Raw genomic sequence first — 20089 nt, forward strand, 5'->3', positions numbered from 1 at the left:
ATAGCGTTGTCATATAAAAGCCTCCTGTGTGTTATATGTTTATAACCGAACCATTCTGTTCCCAGGTAAAGGTCTTGGACGACAAGAGAATGGGATCTCAGAAGCTATCAAAGTAAAAGTGAAATGTGGTAAAGGAGGCGTGAGTATCAATCAGTTTTAGTCAAGATTCAAGAGACTTTCACGACCAATTGGGCCTCACTAATGTTCATGATAAAATGGCACAATTCTTTTCTACTCGGTCTGTGTCTCATAGGCTATGGGCAGTTTAGAAACCCGTCCACCAGTGACATCATCGATGGGGAATCTAAGCTAATAGAAACTGCAGGCTTTCTATTCCTGAAAAGTTGCAATAAAAAATGGAAGCCATCATTCTCACAATATTAAAATCTAAATATTTTTTGAAAAAACTTGTTTAAAAATAAAAATAATCTGCCTAACAATGATGTCACTGGTGGATGGTTTTCTGAACTGTCCACAGCCCTCCTATGAGACACCAGACTGAGTAGCTATTTTATCATTAACATTAGTGAGGACCAATTACCTGAAGATACGTTCAAAAGTGGTGAAGTGGTCCTTTAAGGCTTTTTATATATATTATATACTGTTAAAGTAACAAGATACAAATAACAAAATGATCAAACACTGATGTATTTTGATGCTGTGTGCATGGTCCCACTTCACACTGATGTATTTTGATGCTGTGTGCATGGTCCCACTTCACACTGATGTATTTTGGTGCTGTGTGTGCCGTGTGCATGGTCCCCCTTCTTGGGAGATCGATAGTATAATTATTTTGATACCTCTATTATTTCACGGAATTCTGTGTCATGGACATAACTCGGGCACCATCTGACCAAACAGCCTCATACTTGGTGCGTGTGTCCTGACCCGGCAGTCTGGTGATTGTATTGGACCACAGTGGTTTCCAAGAACAACAAAAAAACATGAATATCTTTCTGCGGAGGATGCAGCAAATCTCTGTGTTTGGGAAAGGTTAGCCCCTTTTGGGACCCTCTGTTAAATACCTTTTCTGTATTTTGGACGGCGGTACCCTAGGGTCCCTTGAAAATGAATCCACTCCAATAGTCTGTTCACGGACACCTGCGGCATTGCTTAAGTTGAGTGTTGATGAGATGTTTCAAAGATGGATAAAGTACCAGTAGACTGCAAAAACGTGTGTGAAGCAGCGTTAATCGGCGTTGCCGTTAAGTATTTTTAATCTTAAAAATAATTTCTCTGAAATTCTCTCTTCCTCACTTGCCAATGTCCCGCCTCCCGCACCGTGCCTGACTATCTGCGCGTCCTAGTTACTGCCTCTGATTGGCCAACCTCGTACATGCTGGATGTTTTTAATGCTGTTACAGGTGTAAAACAGTGGGTGAATTTAATATTAATAAACTGCCTCCCCCTGGCCAGCCGGGGCGATGGAGGGGAAAGGAACTGGTTGGAATCAGTGGCGTCAACTCCGTGGGTGCTCAGGAGCAGAAGCACCCACTGGCAAAATAATAAGCCAATAATAATAAGTTGCGGGGCGGTTGGGCACCTTAAAATATATAGGCTACTCTAAGGTGGGCACCCACTGTCGTTAGGAACCTTCCGCCACTGGTTGGAATAACGTGTTCCTTCCACGCGCTACGTCCAACCAGGGAAACTCCCCCCTGTCAGGTGTAAAGGAGCAACTTGGACACTCGGGCATGAAGGAAGTTAAAGTCCGTTGCTCTCCCCTTGTCCCCCATATATGGGGACTAGGTTGGTGGAGGGTGTGTAGAGCCCAGGATCACATTAGATGATTGACACAGGGGTGAAAAATGGGTTACAAAATCGTGGGATAAAAAATATGAATATTAATTTGTTCAAGCTCCATCGTTTTGATTTCTTTCCAGAAAAGAGACCAACATATCTACAAACAACATATCTACATATTTACACATAGCATATCCATCCAAACATTTATGTACATGAGATGTAGAAATAAGGTGCATGAGCAGTATAGCCGGCCCACTAGTATCTGTTCCTAGACATTGGTGCAAGAAGAGTATCAGTGCATGCACATGAAAGGTGTGGGCAGCAGGCTTCCCTGATTGGCCAACCCGATTATTGTATAATACGTTTTAACTGTACCTCTCTGTACCTTTTTCAAACTGTTAAAGTATTCATTCAATGGCTTCCCTGATTGGCTAACATGACCCGACAGCTTCACTGATTGGCTGAGCTTGCATTTACCGATTTGCCAATATAAGTGTCGGTGTGTGAGATTATGTGAGATAAGCCTGAGACTGCAGTATGTCAGACAACATGTACAACGACTATGTTGGGTAAAGGAGTATTGTACAGGTGAACATGTATTCCCTACTAGCATCGTTCCTTACGTGTACTGTAATATCACAATGAAATACATGAGAAACATTAAGACTTTTGAATGTGAAGGTTATATTAAGTATATTTTCTTAAAACAGGTTGGACACAATGAAGGGGAACAGTTCACCTTCCATTGGTGGGACCATGTATTCAATAAGGCATCTGCCAGTCTACAGGTGGAATCCGACGAGGTAAACCATACCACATCAAATGATGTACACATAGTTATAGGCACGATATAATGTGACATAACACATTTATTTAATTGTAATACTGGGATTTATTTAACATTTTCTGTGTCTGTTCCAGAATGGTGTTTCAGTAAAGAAGATGGTGGAGGAAGAGGAAGCTGGGATGATCTCCAATAAGAAACCAAGAAAAGCCTCGCTGGCTAAAGCCAAGCTGTATGGATGCTTTGTGAAGGTATGCTTCCCCTTTGTGGGAAGAAACTTTTGTGCTAGCTTTGAAAGTCAGGCTAAGAATGTAATCCTGTTTGTTTAGTTGTTTCATTAACTAGCTATAATTATTCTTGCTATGCCTTTGTATATTATTTTATTTTATTTACAGTGTTGTGCCTGAGCTGTTTTCTTTAGTTTTGTTGTCTGTTATTTTTTTCTTGTATGTGTGTTGCTTGTCTCTTAACTGTCACCAAGACAGTGTTGTACGTCTTTATACAACAATTAGTTCCAACCGCACATTGTGATTGACCAATAACCAGAATACAATCACCAGTAAAAGTATCACTCTTTGATACGCTGTGTACCATGCCAGCTGGCATTTAGTTGCCTTTAAAACAATGGGGAACCTTTTAATGGAACACTATTTACTAACCCATATTTTCCCCCAATAGGTTTAACAACAGGGCAACGCCACTCTGCTTCACGTGTTTTTGCAGCAGCACAGCTGTGCCGATAACCATGATGATAAACAACCTCTCATGTCTTAGTGCTTAATTAGTCTGCATGGCAGATTAAGGCATGTAATGGATGGCTGTCAGGTCTCTGTAGGCTACTCATACTTACTTGACAGGGGTTCCGCAGGTCTCTATATAGTATATACTAATCTGTTCCCTCTATACCAAATCTCTTGTGATACGTTTGGAGCTTGCATATTTAAAGTGTCTACTGTACAGTTCATGTGGTTAAGACTGAGTGTATAAAGTGCTCCTTTCAAAGTAGTTCTTGACTGACGACTCAATTAGACCTGTTAGTGATGATCATTGGTTTGGACTTTTATTCTCTCAGTCAGCCACGCTGCTGTCAGGTCAGGAGCAGCCAGAGCCCAAAGCCTCTCATTCAGACGACAGCAGCAGCAGCTCAGATGACGAGGACCAGAAACTGGACCTCTCCAGTACCACCATGTAAGATTAACCTAGATACCAGATTTCTGGCATCCGATGCCGAACCAGATATTTTCTTTTTGGTCAAAAATCTATTCTAATTACTTTAAAAACAAACGTAGATATCTTTCATAGGTATAAGGTATAAGGGTTTATATAATTTTACCACTGCTGAACCTGAAAATAACATCATGTGAAGGTGTTTATGTACACAATGACCAAAATAAAAACGGAATTTCAAAAACGGATAATTCAAAAATAGCAGATCGACTTGGAAATCTCCGCCTATAATGTCATGTCCCAAAGTAGAAATGCCAACATGAAAGTGATTGACTGCATAACCGATATCATCAAATAATGGTTGATATTTTGGCCTGACCCAATATAAGAGTTTCCTCTCTTTAGCTTTTGCTTTGAAGCTGAATAGTGTAATAATGAGAGTAACTTTTTTTGGTCCATTCTGGACCTCTTATTTTCATATAATGTTACAAACACTTTATTTAGACCAAATTGTAATGGTACAGACAGACATAATGGAGACAGTACAGCCTTTAGGTTTGTGTGTGTCATGCATTAGGAAGAGATGGGGCAGCAGGGAGTCCCTGCAGAGGTAGAATGCTGCGTGTGCTTTCTGGGCAGTTTGATAGTAGTCCAGGCCTGCAGTGAGTGGCCTGTGATGTAGAGCAGATGTTCACTGTGCTCAGTTGTTGGCATTATTTGAATGCTTCTCAGTGGTTCTCAACTTTTATTTCAAGTGTACAAATGGGGACCAGGGCCCCACTTTGAGAACCAGTGATTTAGATTTATTAACTTGACACTATGATGTATAAAACTGTTTGTAATGCTATTTGGAAAGGTTTTAATTTATTATGGATTAATTGGCTTTTTTTTTTTTCCCCCATCTACCCAATTTATTAATTACATCTATTCCCCCACATTTGTAATAGTCCTTACTGCCAACCCCTACTTTGGTTTGGGGGAAGGTATAGACCACGACATATCTCCTCCAATACACATGGAGTAACCAGCCACCTTGTTTCACCAAACGGTGAAGAGTTTCACCAGGCAGTAACATGCTATCCCAATCCAGTTTTGCACCACACTGAACAGAAACTGTCCCAGTCATAAATGCTGCGACAGAATTATCTTCCCACCCTCAAACATGGCCGCTTGACCTCCAGGCCGTAGTTGAATTGGGACTGGGTGTGGGATGTGTCGGCATCCCTGAGCAAGTCACTTTACCCCTGACTCCTGCGCTCAAGTCACTTCAACAGCAATCGTTCTGAACTGAATTTTCCTGCAACATCTAATGGGTTTAAATTAGTAAGCCAAGGTGGATGCATTATAACCAGTCTCCACAGTGGTGGGCAGGAAATGTACCCCTTGGCCAACCCAGCAGACACCCACTTAACTGGCTTTTCGGATGCGCATTTTTATTACATTTTGTTTATAATATCCTTAAATCATTTAACAGGCTTTCTGATGCCGATCTAATGAAGGCTTGTGGAGGCCGCACTGCTCACAAGTAAGTAGTTTGTATTATTTCCAATAAATCTATGCTTTATGATTCTTAAACAGATGTAACAAAATAATAAAAAGAACACTGTTAAAACATAAATTGCCATAAAAGCCTTATCAATTAATTCAATTTGATGTTTCACCAGAGGAGCCAGGCACGGCTTGACCATGAGCGCCAAGTTAGCCAGACTAGAGCAGCAGGAGGCAGAATTCATGGCTAAGTATGACAAGAAGAGCCAATCCGTAAGCTGCACCCCCAAGTGTACCACACCCACAGCTGCTCGGAGCCCTGAGAAGCAGGAGAAGGTAATACTGGAGACTAAGAAAACCAGGAACTCTTCAGAGGAAATGTATGAAAATAGTATGAGTATAAAGGGTGACACTGTCACTGACGGCCATGAAGCGGACTCAAACAAATCCAGAAAGAAGAAGAAGAAGAAGAAAAAGAAGAACCGTTCAGATGTTTGCAATGGGGAAATTACACAAATTATTCCCATTGAGGAAGAATTGAAGCTTGAAGAAAATGGAACTGCAGGCCAACCACAGATAATAAAGAGGAAACGCAAAAAGAGCGACAATGAAGAAATGGGTGACATCACAGTACATACAGATGAGCGTATAGTAGAGGAGGTTTTGTCAGAGCAACAGAGCCGCAAAAACAACAAAACAAAGAGGAAGAAAATTAAGTCCTCCAAACAGTGTGAAAGGCATGTAGTGCCTGAGGAAGAACAACAGATTAATGACGCAGATTTGAGCCAAGCAGAAAGTGCCCACCATCCTGTTCCGAAAAAGAGAAGAGATGCTGTAAATATAGACGAAGTGTGGAATGAGTCTAAAGACGATAAGCAGACTTTACAAAACGGTGTCTGTGAGGATTCTATGCCACAGAAGAAGAAGAAGAAGAAGAAGAAAAAGTGCAAAGATGAGAGAATCAAGCCTGATTCAGATAATTAAAAAAAAAAATTAACTGGCTGATCGGGTGGTTCATTGTTTTCTCAGTGTATCACACAGATGTACCTCAGAGGATGCTAGAGGCACGGTTGGAACTCCCTTCTGCATGTACCTCAGAAGAGGGTTGCATGATTCTTAATGCCGTTATTGGATTACATGATTTAATAGCAGATTTTTATTGTGCCTCTGTGAGCCTGATGGATGGTGGGGATGGGCTGTACAATGTTCAGTTATTAACCCTTGTGTAATGCTGAGGAGACCAGGGCAAGGAGCAACAACTGTCCAAAATTGCTTCACGATGGTGTAATTGTGAAACACAAAATCACAATTTCTAATTATTTTTAATTGTGCAAGCCTTCTTCAGAGTAAATCCCACTAGTCTGTTCCTCTTGGTTCAGTTCATGTCTTAGCATAATCAACCACCAGTGGATAAATTGTGTCTCTTATTTATTAATCACAGAGAAGACCATCAACTATATTGATTTGCGCCAAAGGGTGGGTAAGAAAAGAATGACAAACTGAATATTGAACATTCAACAAGCGCATGTCTAATGCACAAGGGTGAAAAGTGCCAGATCTCACACTGGAAAGGAAACCTCAACTGCCAAGAATTCAGTGCTGCCCTAGATTGATGACCAGTTGGTCTCAATGCATATTGCTGTGGTAGTGATTGGATAGAGACAATTGTTATTAATTGACCATTGTACCTAGTGTTGTCACGATACTGGATTTTCAACTTCGATACGATATTTGGAAAAGTATTGATATTTCGATACCATTTTCGATACCACGCAACCACGGCGATTTCTGAGGGTTTAACATTTATTACAAATAAAAGCTGTGCAGTATTATGCACTTTCAGATTTTTTTTATTTTTTTTTAAATTGTATTATTAGGCCTATTATTATAATAATAATAATAATAATTATTATTATTATAACTAACTATGGATTATAAACCACTATAGGCCTACACATTAAAGTAAAGTTGTGAAGCACAACAGCATTTAATTTATTTCTGACCAGTCAACCACATCATCTTGGTTTCTAATTCTATTCCTTATTTATAACTATACTTTATACTTTATACTTTATAATCTTTATCATTTATAATTATAAAAAATAAATCAAAATAAATAAAGTTTGATAATCTATTCAGATATTATTCAATGCATCCTGTCTAAGGCCAGCCTACTCAAACTATTATTTTTATTAGTAGTATTATTAATATCCAGAATCACGCATGCACGCACGCACACACACACACACACACACACACAGCAACCGATTGCAACGTTAGCTTGCTAGCTAGTAGCTATATTCTGTTGACTGTTGATAGCTTTAGCTAGTTAGCTTATCGCTATGACAGCAACAAGTAAGATTAATGTATGCGGGCTTTTGCAACTGTCCTCTTTAGCTCTCTGTTTACATCGGATTCTTTATCTTACATAAAGAAATACGAGCGTTAAAAAAGTTAACACAGCGTGGAGAGAGAACGACACAGTGTAGTAGTGTCTGTGAGTGCTGCTGCGCTCATTTGCGCTGTGCTCTGTCTGAGGAGGAGGATTCAGGACTGACGGGCGACGGCCCCTCCGCTCCCTCAAGGCTCAGTTTGGAGGGGGCTGTAATCTTTGTGTGCGCTGGGGAGCATGGTCTCAACCAACGAGAGCACGGAGCGGGACAGTATCGATAGTATCGATACTATGGAAAAGTCATATCGAACCGTTTTAATTTTCCAGAATCGATATTTATCGATATATCGATATTTTCGACAACACTAATTGTACCACTGTTTTACAATGCCACAGTTACAGTACAGTAAGTCCTAATTTAACTTTTGAAACTCATGAAATTTACACAAATATTAAATTAACTTGGCAAGACTTTGTCTAATTCTTACAGTAGTTTTATTGTAGGACCATTGTGGTGCAACTATATCTATTCCCAAATCTGTGGTGTCATTGGCCTTTGGGACTGCCTGCTGGTCAAAATATCGATTAAAAAAGAATAGCAGACCTACAAGCTCGTAGGGCGCCCTACAAGCTCGTAGGGCGCTATGTGCTTGTAGATCTGCTATTTTTAAATAGCTTATGCGTAACGTAATGCTAACACCAAAAGGGGTTCCCGCCTAAAATGGGTTAAATGCAATCTTTGTGTGGCTGCATTACATTAAAGTGATTTACCTGGCTAGAGCAGTTGAGACTAATGACAGTCCAAGTCCATAATTTATTCTGACCCCTCCCCGAAAAGGCCTAGTTGTCCTCACCCCTTATCCATCATTTATACATTATGGATAATTAGAGTGGACTTAGACTGTTATTCGTCTCAACTGGTCTGTTGGCTTTAACCATTTAGTTATTATACAGGCATTATTGGTGTTTATCATAACTCTCATTGTGTAAACATTTTGTGAAAGCACAAATGGTCATCCCCACAATATCGTTACTAAATTTATATCAATATTGAAGCGTTTGGTCGAGATAAGAATATATGGTATTTTATTTTTTCCATATCGCCCAGCCCTAATAATTGATGACATTTGCCGCTTCTTGGGAAACGGTCTAGAATCTAGACCACATTCATTACAAAATTGTGGCGGTGCTACTGCAGCACCATCTAGCTGTGGTTGTCAAACAAGCACCCGAATTTCATGTCTATGGTCATGACATGACATTACCATAATGTATAAATGCTGGATCTCTGGTTAATTGCTTTATAAACCATTGTAAATTCACCACATTTGTATGATATTATTGAATACAATACAACTTATTTATACATAGTTTGTATTATAGAAGTGAGTGAAAACAATGCATGAGTTTATTCTTTCCTAGAGTAGGCCTACTGTAACTAAATCTGCAGAGGTGTACAGAAGCCGCCTCACCTATATTAATACAATAACACAGTTCCCAAATGGTGCGCTCAGGCACACCGGTGGTGTATATCAACCTGCTGTCCCTAATATATTTTGGGCATGTTATAGGCAAAAATTTGTAGTAGTATTGTAATATTTACAACACTTAAAAAAATAGCAGATCTACACTGTAGATTTGCTAGTACAGGTATGCTTAATTGCTTAGCTTTTGAGATACTGACTCCATACAAGCAAGTTATTATAGGCCAGTTGAGGTAAGATGTCTGGTGTTGTGACTGGAGGAGTCAGGTCTCAGTCTGACTATAAAGGACAGTTCAGATTAAAGATTTACAACATGAAGGCTCCTTGAAAAACAATCCAAATGTTGTAAATTGGCCTATTACCATCTATTACCCTAACCCGTGGCCACAACATTTAATGTTGACATGCAACAGGTCAATGTTGACATACTAGACTGAGAATTGTGTAGCCTCCGAGACCGCAAGCATTTTGTTTTCAAAGAGAAATGTACAATGGTTGGTAAGGTTTCTTCTCTGGCAATTGGATACTAGAAACTGGGCAGAAATTGCCCATGATAATTTGACAATATGCATGCAACATTCATGACAAATATAATTTGCATTGTACATTTCATATTCTAGAGTACACTAACAGAATACATGTACGTACAAAAAAAATACAGAGAAACAACATTCTGTAGTGTGAATACATGTTTTGAAAAAAAAAATATATATAAAAAAAAAATATATGAATTCAAAAACTGTCACAATATGCTAATTGGACCTCATCAGTGATTTTGTTTCACAGATGTACCTATTCCTCATGTCACAGTTTGGTTTGTTCCAGTTGGCCAATGGCGGCTTATCTGAGATGGTTAAAGTGCAAGGACCATCACCATTTGCCCAATACCTATAACACAAACCAGTGATTAGCATGGGACGTGGTTTCATTAATATATAAGTATATTATTAATAATATAATTTTAAGAATATTCACATTATCAGCCTTAGGTCAGACGTAGTATAGTACGTTGCCGTGGTCTATTAGACCTGGCCTTGGAATGGCATGGCAGAATACGCTTTGGTGAATAGTAAATGCATATGTCTTGTTGAAAAACACAAAACGGGGTATACTACACAGCCTTTCTTACCCCATTGTTAGATTGCTTCCATCAACCCAGTGCCATTGGTAGCTATGGTCAACTCTGGTCAGGCCAATCCAGTAACCATGCCATTCATCGTAATAGAAACTAGTATGATTATTGATGAACTCCTGGAAAGTATAGAATTGCAGCTTTTCTTAAAACCTTCATTCTGAATACTATACATTCACAAAACGACTATTCTGTCAACATCAAACAATCATCCCGGAGTTGTATCTGTGCTCAAAGGCAAACAGTGCTTTTTATAGATAATCCACATAGCCAGTTAATACTGTATATAAACACTAGATAATGTATTGTGAACAGCATTCAGGGATTGTATAGCATTTATATAAAATATATTTTTGTAAATAAAAAACACCATGACATTTATTTTTATATTAATGTTATATTATCATTAAATTGTAGTGTTTTGCCAATTATTTATTATCCATATGGCCCACCAGTGGGTCCTGGCCCACATATTGAGAATCACTGGCATATAGAGGGTACAATCTATTAGCTCACCTGTTCTTCTAGGCTTCCTATAACAACCAAATCAGTTACTGGTAAGTACTTTTTGCAGAGTGTTTGGCTTGTTTTCCAAGTTTCCAATGTGTTGCCGCTACCTGTTGAAAATAGGTAGCAGCTGGATTGGAACAGAACCCAGCCATCCAAACAAGGCTCACATTCTGCATGACATGAAAGAAACAAAGTGCATGGCATTTTAGTCACCAAGTGCAATATGTACAGAAATTACTCTTAATATGAATGCAAACGTTACTTAATAAAAATAACTCAAATATGCCATAAGCCACAGACAAACGGTCTAAATAGACTGCAGAATGTTGTCATTGACAAATCAAACAAGCATTAATTCAATCCTATAATAATTCCATTCCATTCTTCCATGCATAGTACATTAGGTACTTAATGACATGTCAAAAAAAATAATAACGTAAAATAATTGTGTTTTTGTAGCCATACACAGGCCTATGTTTTATATAGATAATATATATTCATGCGGTACATATAGTATACAGTACTGTCTTCTAGTCCATTGCATAAAATGATTATTATAAGTTCTAAAGGTTGAATTTATTGAAATAAATAATTGTTTTATAACATAGTAAAGAGCACTCAACCCTGAGTATAGAGCATAATACAATATGTGCTACTGTAAGTGATTAGACAATGAGCTTTTCACCTTTTTGTGAGCAGTACTTGCTTACTGGAAAGTTGTCAAATTCAAGGATAACCCCAATTGTCCAGTCAAGGCTGTCTCTCTCCCCAGTCAGGTTCGCCACTCTTCTCTCTAAGCTGGTCTGTTGTGCTATTAGCTCCTGCTTTTGTGCTGTTAGCTCATGGTTTTGTGCTGTTAGCTCCTGGTTTTGTGCTGTTAGCTCCTGGTTTTGTGCTGTTAGATTCTGGTATTGTGCTGTTAGCTCATGGTTTTGTGCTGTTAGATTCTGGTAATGTGCTGTTAGCTCATGGTTTTGTGCTGTTAGGTTGGCGTATTTGGCATTGTCTGCAGAGATGACCGTATTGACTATGAATGACAACAAGGACAGATGGCATGTCATTATCAATGAATCACAGTCAGTTAATTATGCCCTAATTAAATGTACACAAACATTTTAATTTGAACTCACAGTAGATGATGACACCGATGGTTGATACCAACAGGACACAAAGTATCCCCATACATGCAGCCAACAGATGGAACTGCTTCATGTGTGCAGCTCGTTCACCATCTACTTTACCAGAAATGATACACATTCAGACTTCATTTCCATATTGCTTGCTTACTTGCTGTCTGTCTGTCTGTCTGTCTGTCTGTCTGTCTGTCTGTCTGTCTGTCTGTCTGTCTGTATCTAATATTGCCTACCTCATATAGAACCCAGTCAACTATAGTTTACAATTCATTCAAGATACAGTCTGGAGAAATGTCATATTTATGAAAAGTAGTATCCCCTTTGATTTGAGATAGTATAACATTGTTAATTCAACAAAACAGGATATGATAAATATTATCATCTTTTACCTGGCACAGAAGGACTGTTCACATCCACATGTGATTTAGCTTTTACTTCAGCATAGATTGTTTCATCCTGTTTTTTTGCTGGTTAACAAAAACATGAATAGAGACATATCAATCAGTTGCCATTCAGGTATGCTTATTGGATTATTTTGTATAATGAAATTAATTGGAAGAGGGGCGAGTTGATTTTGCTTGTCGAATAACTAAAGTAATTTTCATATTATGTGTGGAACCTGCATTTCCAAGGGGCGGATTAAAAAATACCTTGTGATAAACCTGCCCCATATTTGAATAGGCCTACTGGGACTGGGCATAATGGGCATAATGATTGGTCCAATGTAAAGGGAGGAGAGACATGCACATCCACACCCAGAATTGGGCAGGTGTTGAGCAAAAATATATAACATAGGAACTAAAAAACTAAAAAAAGAGAACGCTCGAAGTGCTGCTGTGACGTTTCGGGCTCTCGCCCTTCCTCATAACCGCATAGCCACAAAATAAATCCACATAACCACAAAATATCCAAAAGGAACACAGGTCTGCCTTTTACCTAAAAGTACTTTTACATCTGGTTTCTGTACTTTTACCTATGGTATATGCAGAGTTGTGTGTGTGGAAAAATACACGCAGTATGTGGAAATTTGGCACTAAACTGGAAGTTGTTTGCAAGATTAGCCCCAGACTTAACAGACCCATATGCTAGATGGCTCATTCAATCAGCCCCCCTGACTTCTAAAATGGTGGAAACACCCCTGATCACTCAAAGGAACTGAAATCTATTATAAAAATCACACCTGTGTGAAGTGAGGGGCGCTCTTATCATATCTTATAAGATGTACCTTTTACAGTAGCCTACCTTTTACTCACCCAAGATATCATCAATAGCCAATAAGGGCACATTATTTTTTACCTGACAATACAACGACTCAAACTTAATACATACAGGTATATTTTACGTGTAACTTCTATTAATCTAACTAATCTAATATATTAAAGTCTAACTCATGTTGTTATAATTAGGTGATGTAAAACAAACAGTGTCAAAACAAACATTACATTCTCTTTATTGTTAATGGGATTTAATATTTGTGTTAGGGACAAAACAAACATTAATTTCTTTTTATTGTCAATGGCGTTTTTAAAACAAACATTGAACTAAAAACAAACATTAAACCTGTAGCGCCCCTCAAAAAGAGATCTAATGAGTAATGACTGATATTTTTACTTGAATTACTGTAATCGGCTGGGTATGTCAGTGTTCACTGGCCAATGGGGACCTCCATTCTTAATGACGTTTAAGTTAAGGTAACGTTTAAGGTAATAAGGTACGTTTGGTGATGGGTAAGATGTAAGCCATGTATGTGCTAGGCGCAAGTTGGCACATCGACAGAGTGCATTTCTAGTTGAATATGTTCTCTTCAAGCAGGTAGTTATATTATTAAATGGAACATAACCCTAATCCATAAAGACACAATACAACATAAACTGTGATCAAGACTATACTCGATTAGTCGATTCAGTGTTATATATGTAAACTATTAGTTCAAGAATGCTTTGTCCCAGCAATTGGTTTTGCAGCACGGTACAACAATCAATCAGAAGAGCATATTTTACATTTAAGGAATATTGATAACTTATCATTACATAAATGATAAACAATGCAAAGGCATAAAAGATGTGTCATAGTGAGCCAACATTGACTTGTTGACTGAAACTTACCATTTGGTGGAGAAACTTTGCAATTTTTGAAAACGAGTGAAGCATAATTCACGTCTTCCTCCATTGTTTATCCGTGCAGGTCTAATCCTTTGGCTTTCGTTTCTCACTACGTTTCCTCTTTAATCAACAGATCTGCTTTTCGCCTCTCGGTGTCTGTCACTTTCAGGTGGGGTAGAAATAAAATATATAAATTAAATACAAAAATATTTCTATCGAATTAATCATTTGGTTTCCATTCTTCTTACTAACATTTCTCAAATATTCTGTTTTGATTGATTGATTGATTGATTGAAATATTTATTAACAGTTTGTAGAATTACAGTACATTTCAAGCACAAACTCAATACAGAGACTGTTAATTGTGAGTGGACGACCCAATTAAGCATTACACTTGTTTACAAGAGGGTCCACATTGTTCAATTCATCAAAACATTTAGAGACATACAAATAGACACTTCTATGTAGAACAGAACATCATATAGGAAGCAAAAAGGGGAAAAACATATACAGTGAGGGGAAAGGGGGGGGGGGGGGTTGGGGGGGGGGGGGTTGGGGGGGGATTCAGATTTTACAGAGGCCAGTTTCGAATTGCAGCCATCCGTAGGTGCCCTTTGAGAGCGGTTTTGAAGGAGTCAAGGGATTCACATGTCTTACTTAATGACTGTTGGTAGGGCGTTCCACATTTTGGTGGCATAGGAGCGAAAAGAATTTAGTCCCTTGTTTGAGCCGAATCTGGGTTGTACATGGTTTGTTGCACTCCCTCTGGTGTTGTGGGTGTGGACTTCGTTTACATTAAGGAAGTATTTAGACAGGTACATGGGTATCTTAGTGGTGTATCGAATCTTGTGGACCAGACCCATTGCAAGATGCTGTACTCTGTCGTCGACCCTAAGCCATCCCAGCCTGTCAAAGTGGGCAGGGGTGAGGTGGGTTCGGGGGGTGAGGCCAAGTAGGAGCCTGACCAGTTTGTTTTGGGAGGTCTGGAGCCTTGTTTTAAGGGCCTTTGAGGTGCTGTGGTACCAAGAGGTGGATGCATAGTCAAAGAAACCTTGTACGAGGGCTCCTGTTAAGGTCTTCAAGGTGTTTTTGTTGACCAGTGAGGAGATCCTGTAAAGGAATCTTGTTCTTTGTAACTGTAAGAACTTTGTAGATATACACACAAACATTTGTGTGAATTAATTTAACTTTCAAGTGGGATAATTTACTATACATCCAGCCAGTGATGAAAAAACAATAGTAGATAGTAGAAGTAGTAAGTAATAACTAATTTGAACAAAAGTACAGGTCAATACAAGACTTGTTTACATCAGTCTCCTCCATTTTCAATTCATCAGAACATTTAAAGACATACAAATATACACTTCTATGCAAAAATAAATCATCATAGGCTATATATAGTTAAAGTGAAAAAGTGGAAAACGTGTACCGTATGGGAAAAAAGGGGGGGGGGGGGGGGGGGGGGGGGGGAGACTTTTTTACAGAGGCCAGTTTCGAATTGCACTGAAACCAATTCCTGTCATTTGTTAAACACATTGCTTCATTGCTAAAATACTGTGCAATCAAACATAACCAATCATGTGTTCTCTGCAACATTGTCTAGTTAGTACATAGGGACTGTTATATATTATTAAAGAAAGAAGATCGAACCTCTAGTTCTCTATTATCTATGACACCTATGGAAGTCCCCTTTTACATATTATAAGATTTGAACACTTACTCTTCAGGTCGAGCTGTGATAATTTGGTGTGGTAAACTTGATATTGTTATTTATTAAATTGAAGGATGGAAGAAGAACTTCATTACGCAACAGTCATTTTTAACAATAGAGTTCCATCTACAAAATGTAAGTGTCTGATCAACATTATATATATTTAAGTAATAAGTGATTTCTCCAACAAGTTGATTCTACTGTATTTATTGGTGTTGAATCTGTTGTATTTTACTTTATACCAAGTGTAGGCTACTGTACATAGTTCTATTCCTTGTGGGATAATGACCAGGGTTTGTTTAATACCACTTCAACCCTGTAATTGGTTGACAAGAGTCCCTCAGGGCTCTATAGGCCTACTAGTGACTTTTCTGTTCTCACTCAACAAATTCAAAAACCTTCACTGAAAATAGCTGATATTTTCTGCGGTATTCCCCAGAATCCGAATGCTAGGGTTGAAGTGGTTAATATCTTAATTTTTATCTTTCAGCAAAAAAAGATGAAGAAACCTTGCATGATGCAATAAAGACTCATGGCAATGAAGAAGATCACACCTCTGAGGCAAAGGGTGAGTTACAATGTAAAAAATGATAATTGTCACGATATGTGACGTTTTCTGTTGTGCTTTTGTTTTGTAGTAATTTTGGTCCCTTGGTTTCCTCTGTTGCTTTTGTTACCTGTGTTGTCTCACCACCTGTGATTATTAGTTTTCTCCACCTGTGTCTTGTTTGTCTCTCAGCCAATCCCTGTGTTGATTTTGTTAGTTGTTCACCTGTGTCTAGTCAGTCTTTGTTTATATATGCCCCAGTGTGTTTCAGTCCTTTGTCAGATCCTCATTGTAAGTCATGAGTGTACGTCCTAGTTTTGCTTCTCGTGTACCTAGTACCTTTGTTCCTAGTCTTGTTTATTACTTCCTCGTGTTTGGTCCTGGTCCGTTGTGAGTTTTATCAATAAACTCTGTTGCATTTGACATCCTCTGCCTCCGCCTGTCTGTCTGCACTTGGGTCCTACACCTTCTCTGCCCTGCTAAACAAGACAATGCATGTTTTTGTTTAAATTTTCATTTATTATTATTATTGCGTCAATATTGATGAAATATCGGTCAATATTGGTGAAAATATATCCAAATTATTTTGATATTGGTTTGATATAGATATTGCACTTTTAATATAATAAAATAGCTTGATATGCGACTGATAATATTGATATGCTACTGATCATATCGTGCATCACTCACTACATAAAACCTATAGAAAAATCTATGAACATAATATAATCCAACAATAATTAACAGTAATTATAATATTTAAAGAAAAGTTTTTTTCCTGATTTCCTCTCTTTTTCTGACCAGACAGAGTATGTAAACCTTGTCTGAAAGGTTGGCGCTACCATTCGTCCAGATGCGTCGATGTGTTGATGGATTCTGATGAACCTGTTGATCAAAAAACCTGGCAAGAAGCTCGAGACAACTGTATAGAAAGGAACTCAGATTTGACTGTTATAGACAGTCCAGAGGAACAGGTAGCGTAACTGATATGGTATGTATGCGAAGATGTATGTGAGAAACAGACATGAATGTGAGCTCTTCAATAGTAGACTGGAGATGACAAAACTACTAAAGCTGGAATTGGATTTTTAAAAATCACACCCGTGTGAACTGAGTGGTGCAACTCCCCCCCCCCCTCTCATTAGCAGGCAACAGTGCAGCACTCTCTCTCTCTCTCTGTTTCTGGCACAACAGCGCCCCTACTGGTACTCATAGTCATACTGGTGCTCATTAACCAACACATATATACAGTACATATAGGTGAACACGGACATTGCTGTTCCTTGGAGTGGTTGCACCACTCAAAAACAAGATAATATACATGCCTGTCATGGAAACATAAAGGTTTCACATTTCTTTTCAATACTGTTCTTCTTCTTTTCCTTTCGGCTTTTCACTTCAGGGGTATAGCCACAGCGAATAATTTGCCTCCACGTCTCACCCTGTCCTCTGCCTCCTCTTCTCTCACACCAACTAACTTCATGTCAGTGGCGTGCCCTGCCCTTTTCCCTCTGGACAAATGTGCCCTTTTTTTGTACAGTACAGCATGTGGACCATGGTGACATTGATCAATTATTGATAAAAAAAAGCTTCTAATATATTATTTATGCCCCAAAATCAATAAATCTCACACTATTAAGGCAACCGGCCGGTTCCACGCGCTGCACAAGGTGCCCTTTTTCACTTGAGCACCTGCCCCTCTAAATGTCTGTGCACGCCACTGCTTCATGTCCTCTTTCACTACATCCATAAATCTTCTCTTTGGTCTTCCTCTAGGCCTCCTGCCTGGCAGTTCCAACCTCAACATCCTTCTACCGATATACTCACTAACCCTCCTCTGTACGTGTTCAAACCATCTCAGTCTGGCATCTCTGGCTTTATCTCCAAAACATCTGACATGCGCTGTCCCTCTGATGTACTCGTTCCTGATCCTATCCATCCTTGTTACTCCCAGAGAGAACCTCAACATTTTAGTCTCTGCTACCCCTATCGTCTTTTCCTCAGTCCGACTGTCTCTAAATACAACATAGCTTTTCAATACTGTAATTGTTCTAAAATAAAACAGCTTATTGTTGTTTGGTCATCAGACGTTCATCTATAAAAACAGTTTCCATAGCACTGATGCAAGTAATGGCTACTGGATTGGCTTGACATCTGAAACTGGAAGATGGCGATGGGTTGATGGACGTAACCTGACTGAAGAGTAAGGATACATTAAAAAACACAAATAATAAATAAATCATGAAGTCTAACTAACATGATACATTTATTCAATCATTAATTTATTCTCTCAGGTACTGGACAACACCACTAGGTGATGGTTTCTGTGCAACATCTGTCAAAAAGATCAAATCCACCTTTGCTGTGAACTGTACCACACCGAAGAAATGGATCTGTGAAATGAGAGCTTTGAATATTCCGTCTGGGAACAACTGTTGTTGAGCATACCTATTTACACGCACCTCGACAGTGGGTGCAGGGCCAATAAGGCAATTATGGAAGGAGGTAGGGCCCGCACACCATTATTTTGGTAAAGAATTACTTTATTTAATAAATAGACAACGTTTCGATCTTGATAGATCTTCGTCAGGTCAGTATACAGATGCACACATTTCATCACTTTTATCCAGTTACCTCAGATTGAGTCCCTCCACCCGTTATGTGCCACCCCCACAAAACACAGGTGAGTCCCAGACTCCCATTACTCTGAGGAGCCAGAATTGTGACATACCATTTACATAGAATACATCATATTAAAAACATTACTTAAAAACGTATTTTCACTCTAGTTGAGACTCCAGTAGTCCAGTACCACATTAACTCATGAGTGTGGACATAGAACAATTGAGCATTAACACCATAAGTACAGAATAACTAGTAAGGGTCCATTTGGATATAGGAGGGTTCATATCCCTCTAGTGGTGACTCAGGATGCAGATACACAGAAGCAACTCAATTGGGTACTTTTTGAGTGGTGCAACCACTCCTACAACCAGCAATGTCCGTGTACCTGTTTGTGTACCTGTTTGTTTGTGTACCTGTATGAGCACGAGTATGTGACTTATTAATAGCAGTAGGGGGCGCCAGAAACAGAGAGAGGGGTAGTGCTCTGCTGTGTCTCTTTTCAAGATTCACTGTTACTGAGTTAACCTGATGCTGCCAGATCCAAGTAGCTTGCTACACAAGTTTGTTTCAGATTGCGGTGTTGGGGAACATGGTTACCCAATACCGCCCCCAGCTGGCAAAGTCAGGTTATTACTGAGTACCTCTTTGGAGGGTACAGCTTACATGAAATGGACTGAGGGAAAGGGTGTAGCGATCGGCTATCGCACGCACGCACACGCACCCAATTTCAATTAAATTCAAAGGTCTTTATTGGCATGAGAAAACATACGTTTACATTGCCAAAGCAGAAAGAACAATACAAACCCACTCACACCTTAGAGTATACTCTAACTCAGGGGTTCCCAAACTTTTTTGGACCAGGTACCCCTTTTGGGGTAGATATTTTTCCAGGTACCCCCTCATCCTCGCAACACGGATAACAAATAAAAATAAATGTATACGTCTAAATGTAGACGTCTAAATGTATACAGACGTCTAAATGTAGACGTCTAAATGTAGACGTCAATGTAGACGTCTAAATGTGTACGTCTTCTCTTATGGGGGTCCCTGGCATATCTTTTCAAATGGGGGTCCACGGGCTAAGTAGTGTCAATTTGGGGGTCCTTGACATGAAAAAGTTTGGGAACCACTGCTTTAAACACTTTAGCACTTTATGAACATGAACAAAATAGATGGGTCCCCCCTGGAACTCCCTCAGGTACCCCTGGGGGTCCCCGGACCCCACTTTGGGAACCACTGCTCTAACTAACACCACCGCAATTATTCAT

At 39.1% G+C, this 20089-nt stretch overlaps 2 protein-coding genes and 1 long non-coding RNA gene across 3 annotated transcripts in view; 1 reads left to right on the forward strand and 2 right to left on the reverse strand.

The window, feature by feature from the left end:
- The window catches only part of gpatch4 (G patch domain containing 4), a 6935-nt gene extending 384 nt beyond the window's left edge, over window positions 1-6551 (forward strand). Inside the window, exons 3-8 of the mRNA XM_080767789.1 lie at window positions 66-139; window positions 2457-2549; window positions 2668-2781; window positions 3603-3718; window positions 5172-5222; window positions 5362-6551. Of these exons, the coding sequence (XP_080623915.1) occupies window positions 66-139; window positions 2457-2549; window positions 2668-2781; window positions 3603-3718; window positions 5172-5222; window positions 5362-6169 (1256 nt within the window). The 3' untranslated portion in view covers window positions 6170-6551. The remainder of the gene's footprint in view (window positions 1-65; window positions 140-2456; window positions 2550-2667; window positions 2782-3602; window positions 3719-5171; window positions 5223-5361) is intronic.
- On the reverse strand, window positions 6356-8263 carry LOC308318291. Its single transcript, XR_013964341.1, has 2 exons — window positions 7953-8263; window positions 6356-6873 (listed from the first exon to the last, which is right to left on the reverse strand). It is a non-coding gene; the product is annotated as an uncharacterized lncRNA (long non-coding RNA).
- Window positions 8264-9692: 1429 nt separating this feature from the next.
- LOC308318624 (uncharacterized protein) lies at window positions 9693-14015 on the reverse strand. Its single transcript, XM_080768240.1, has 7 exons — window positions 13942-14015; window positions 12226-12303; window positions 11834-11935; window positions 11389-11730; window positions 10710-10873; window positions 10191-10312; window positions 9693-9949 (listed from the first exon to the last, which is right to left on the reverse strand). Exons 1-7 carry the CDS (start codon window positions 14003-14005, stop codon window positions 9814-9816), a joined length of 1008 nt encoding a protein of 335 aa, XP_080624366.1. The 5' UTR covers window positions 14006-14015; the 3' UTR covers window positions 9693-9813.
- Window positions 14016-20089: the final 6074 nt, after the last annotated feature.

The sequence above is a fragment of the Protomyctophum bolini genome, assembly GCF_963924005.1.
Source record: "Protomyctophum bolini genome assembly, chromosome: 7".
Classification (NCBI taxonomy): Eukaryota; Metazoa; Chordata; class Actinopteri; order Myctophiformes; family Myctophidae; genus Protomyctophum; species Protomyctophum bolini.

Coding starts and splice junctions, on each gene's coding strand:
- LOC308318624 (XM_080768240.1), bottom strand. CDS start 14,005: ATGGAGGAAGACGTGAATTATGCTTCACTCGTTTTCAAAAATTGCAAA. Junction 12,304..13,941: donor CAAAGTTTCTCCACCAAATG/GTAAGTTTCAGT, acceptor TTTGTTAACCAG/CAAAAAAACAGGATGAAACA. Junction 10,313..10,709: donor TAGGAAGCCTAGAAGAACAG/GTGAGCTAATAG, acceptor TATACTTTCCAG/GAGTTCATCAATAATCATAC.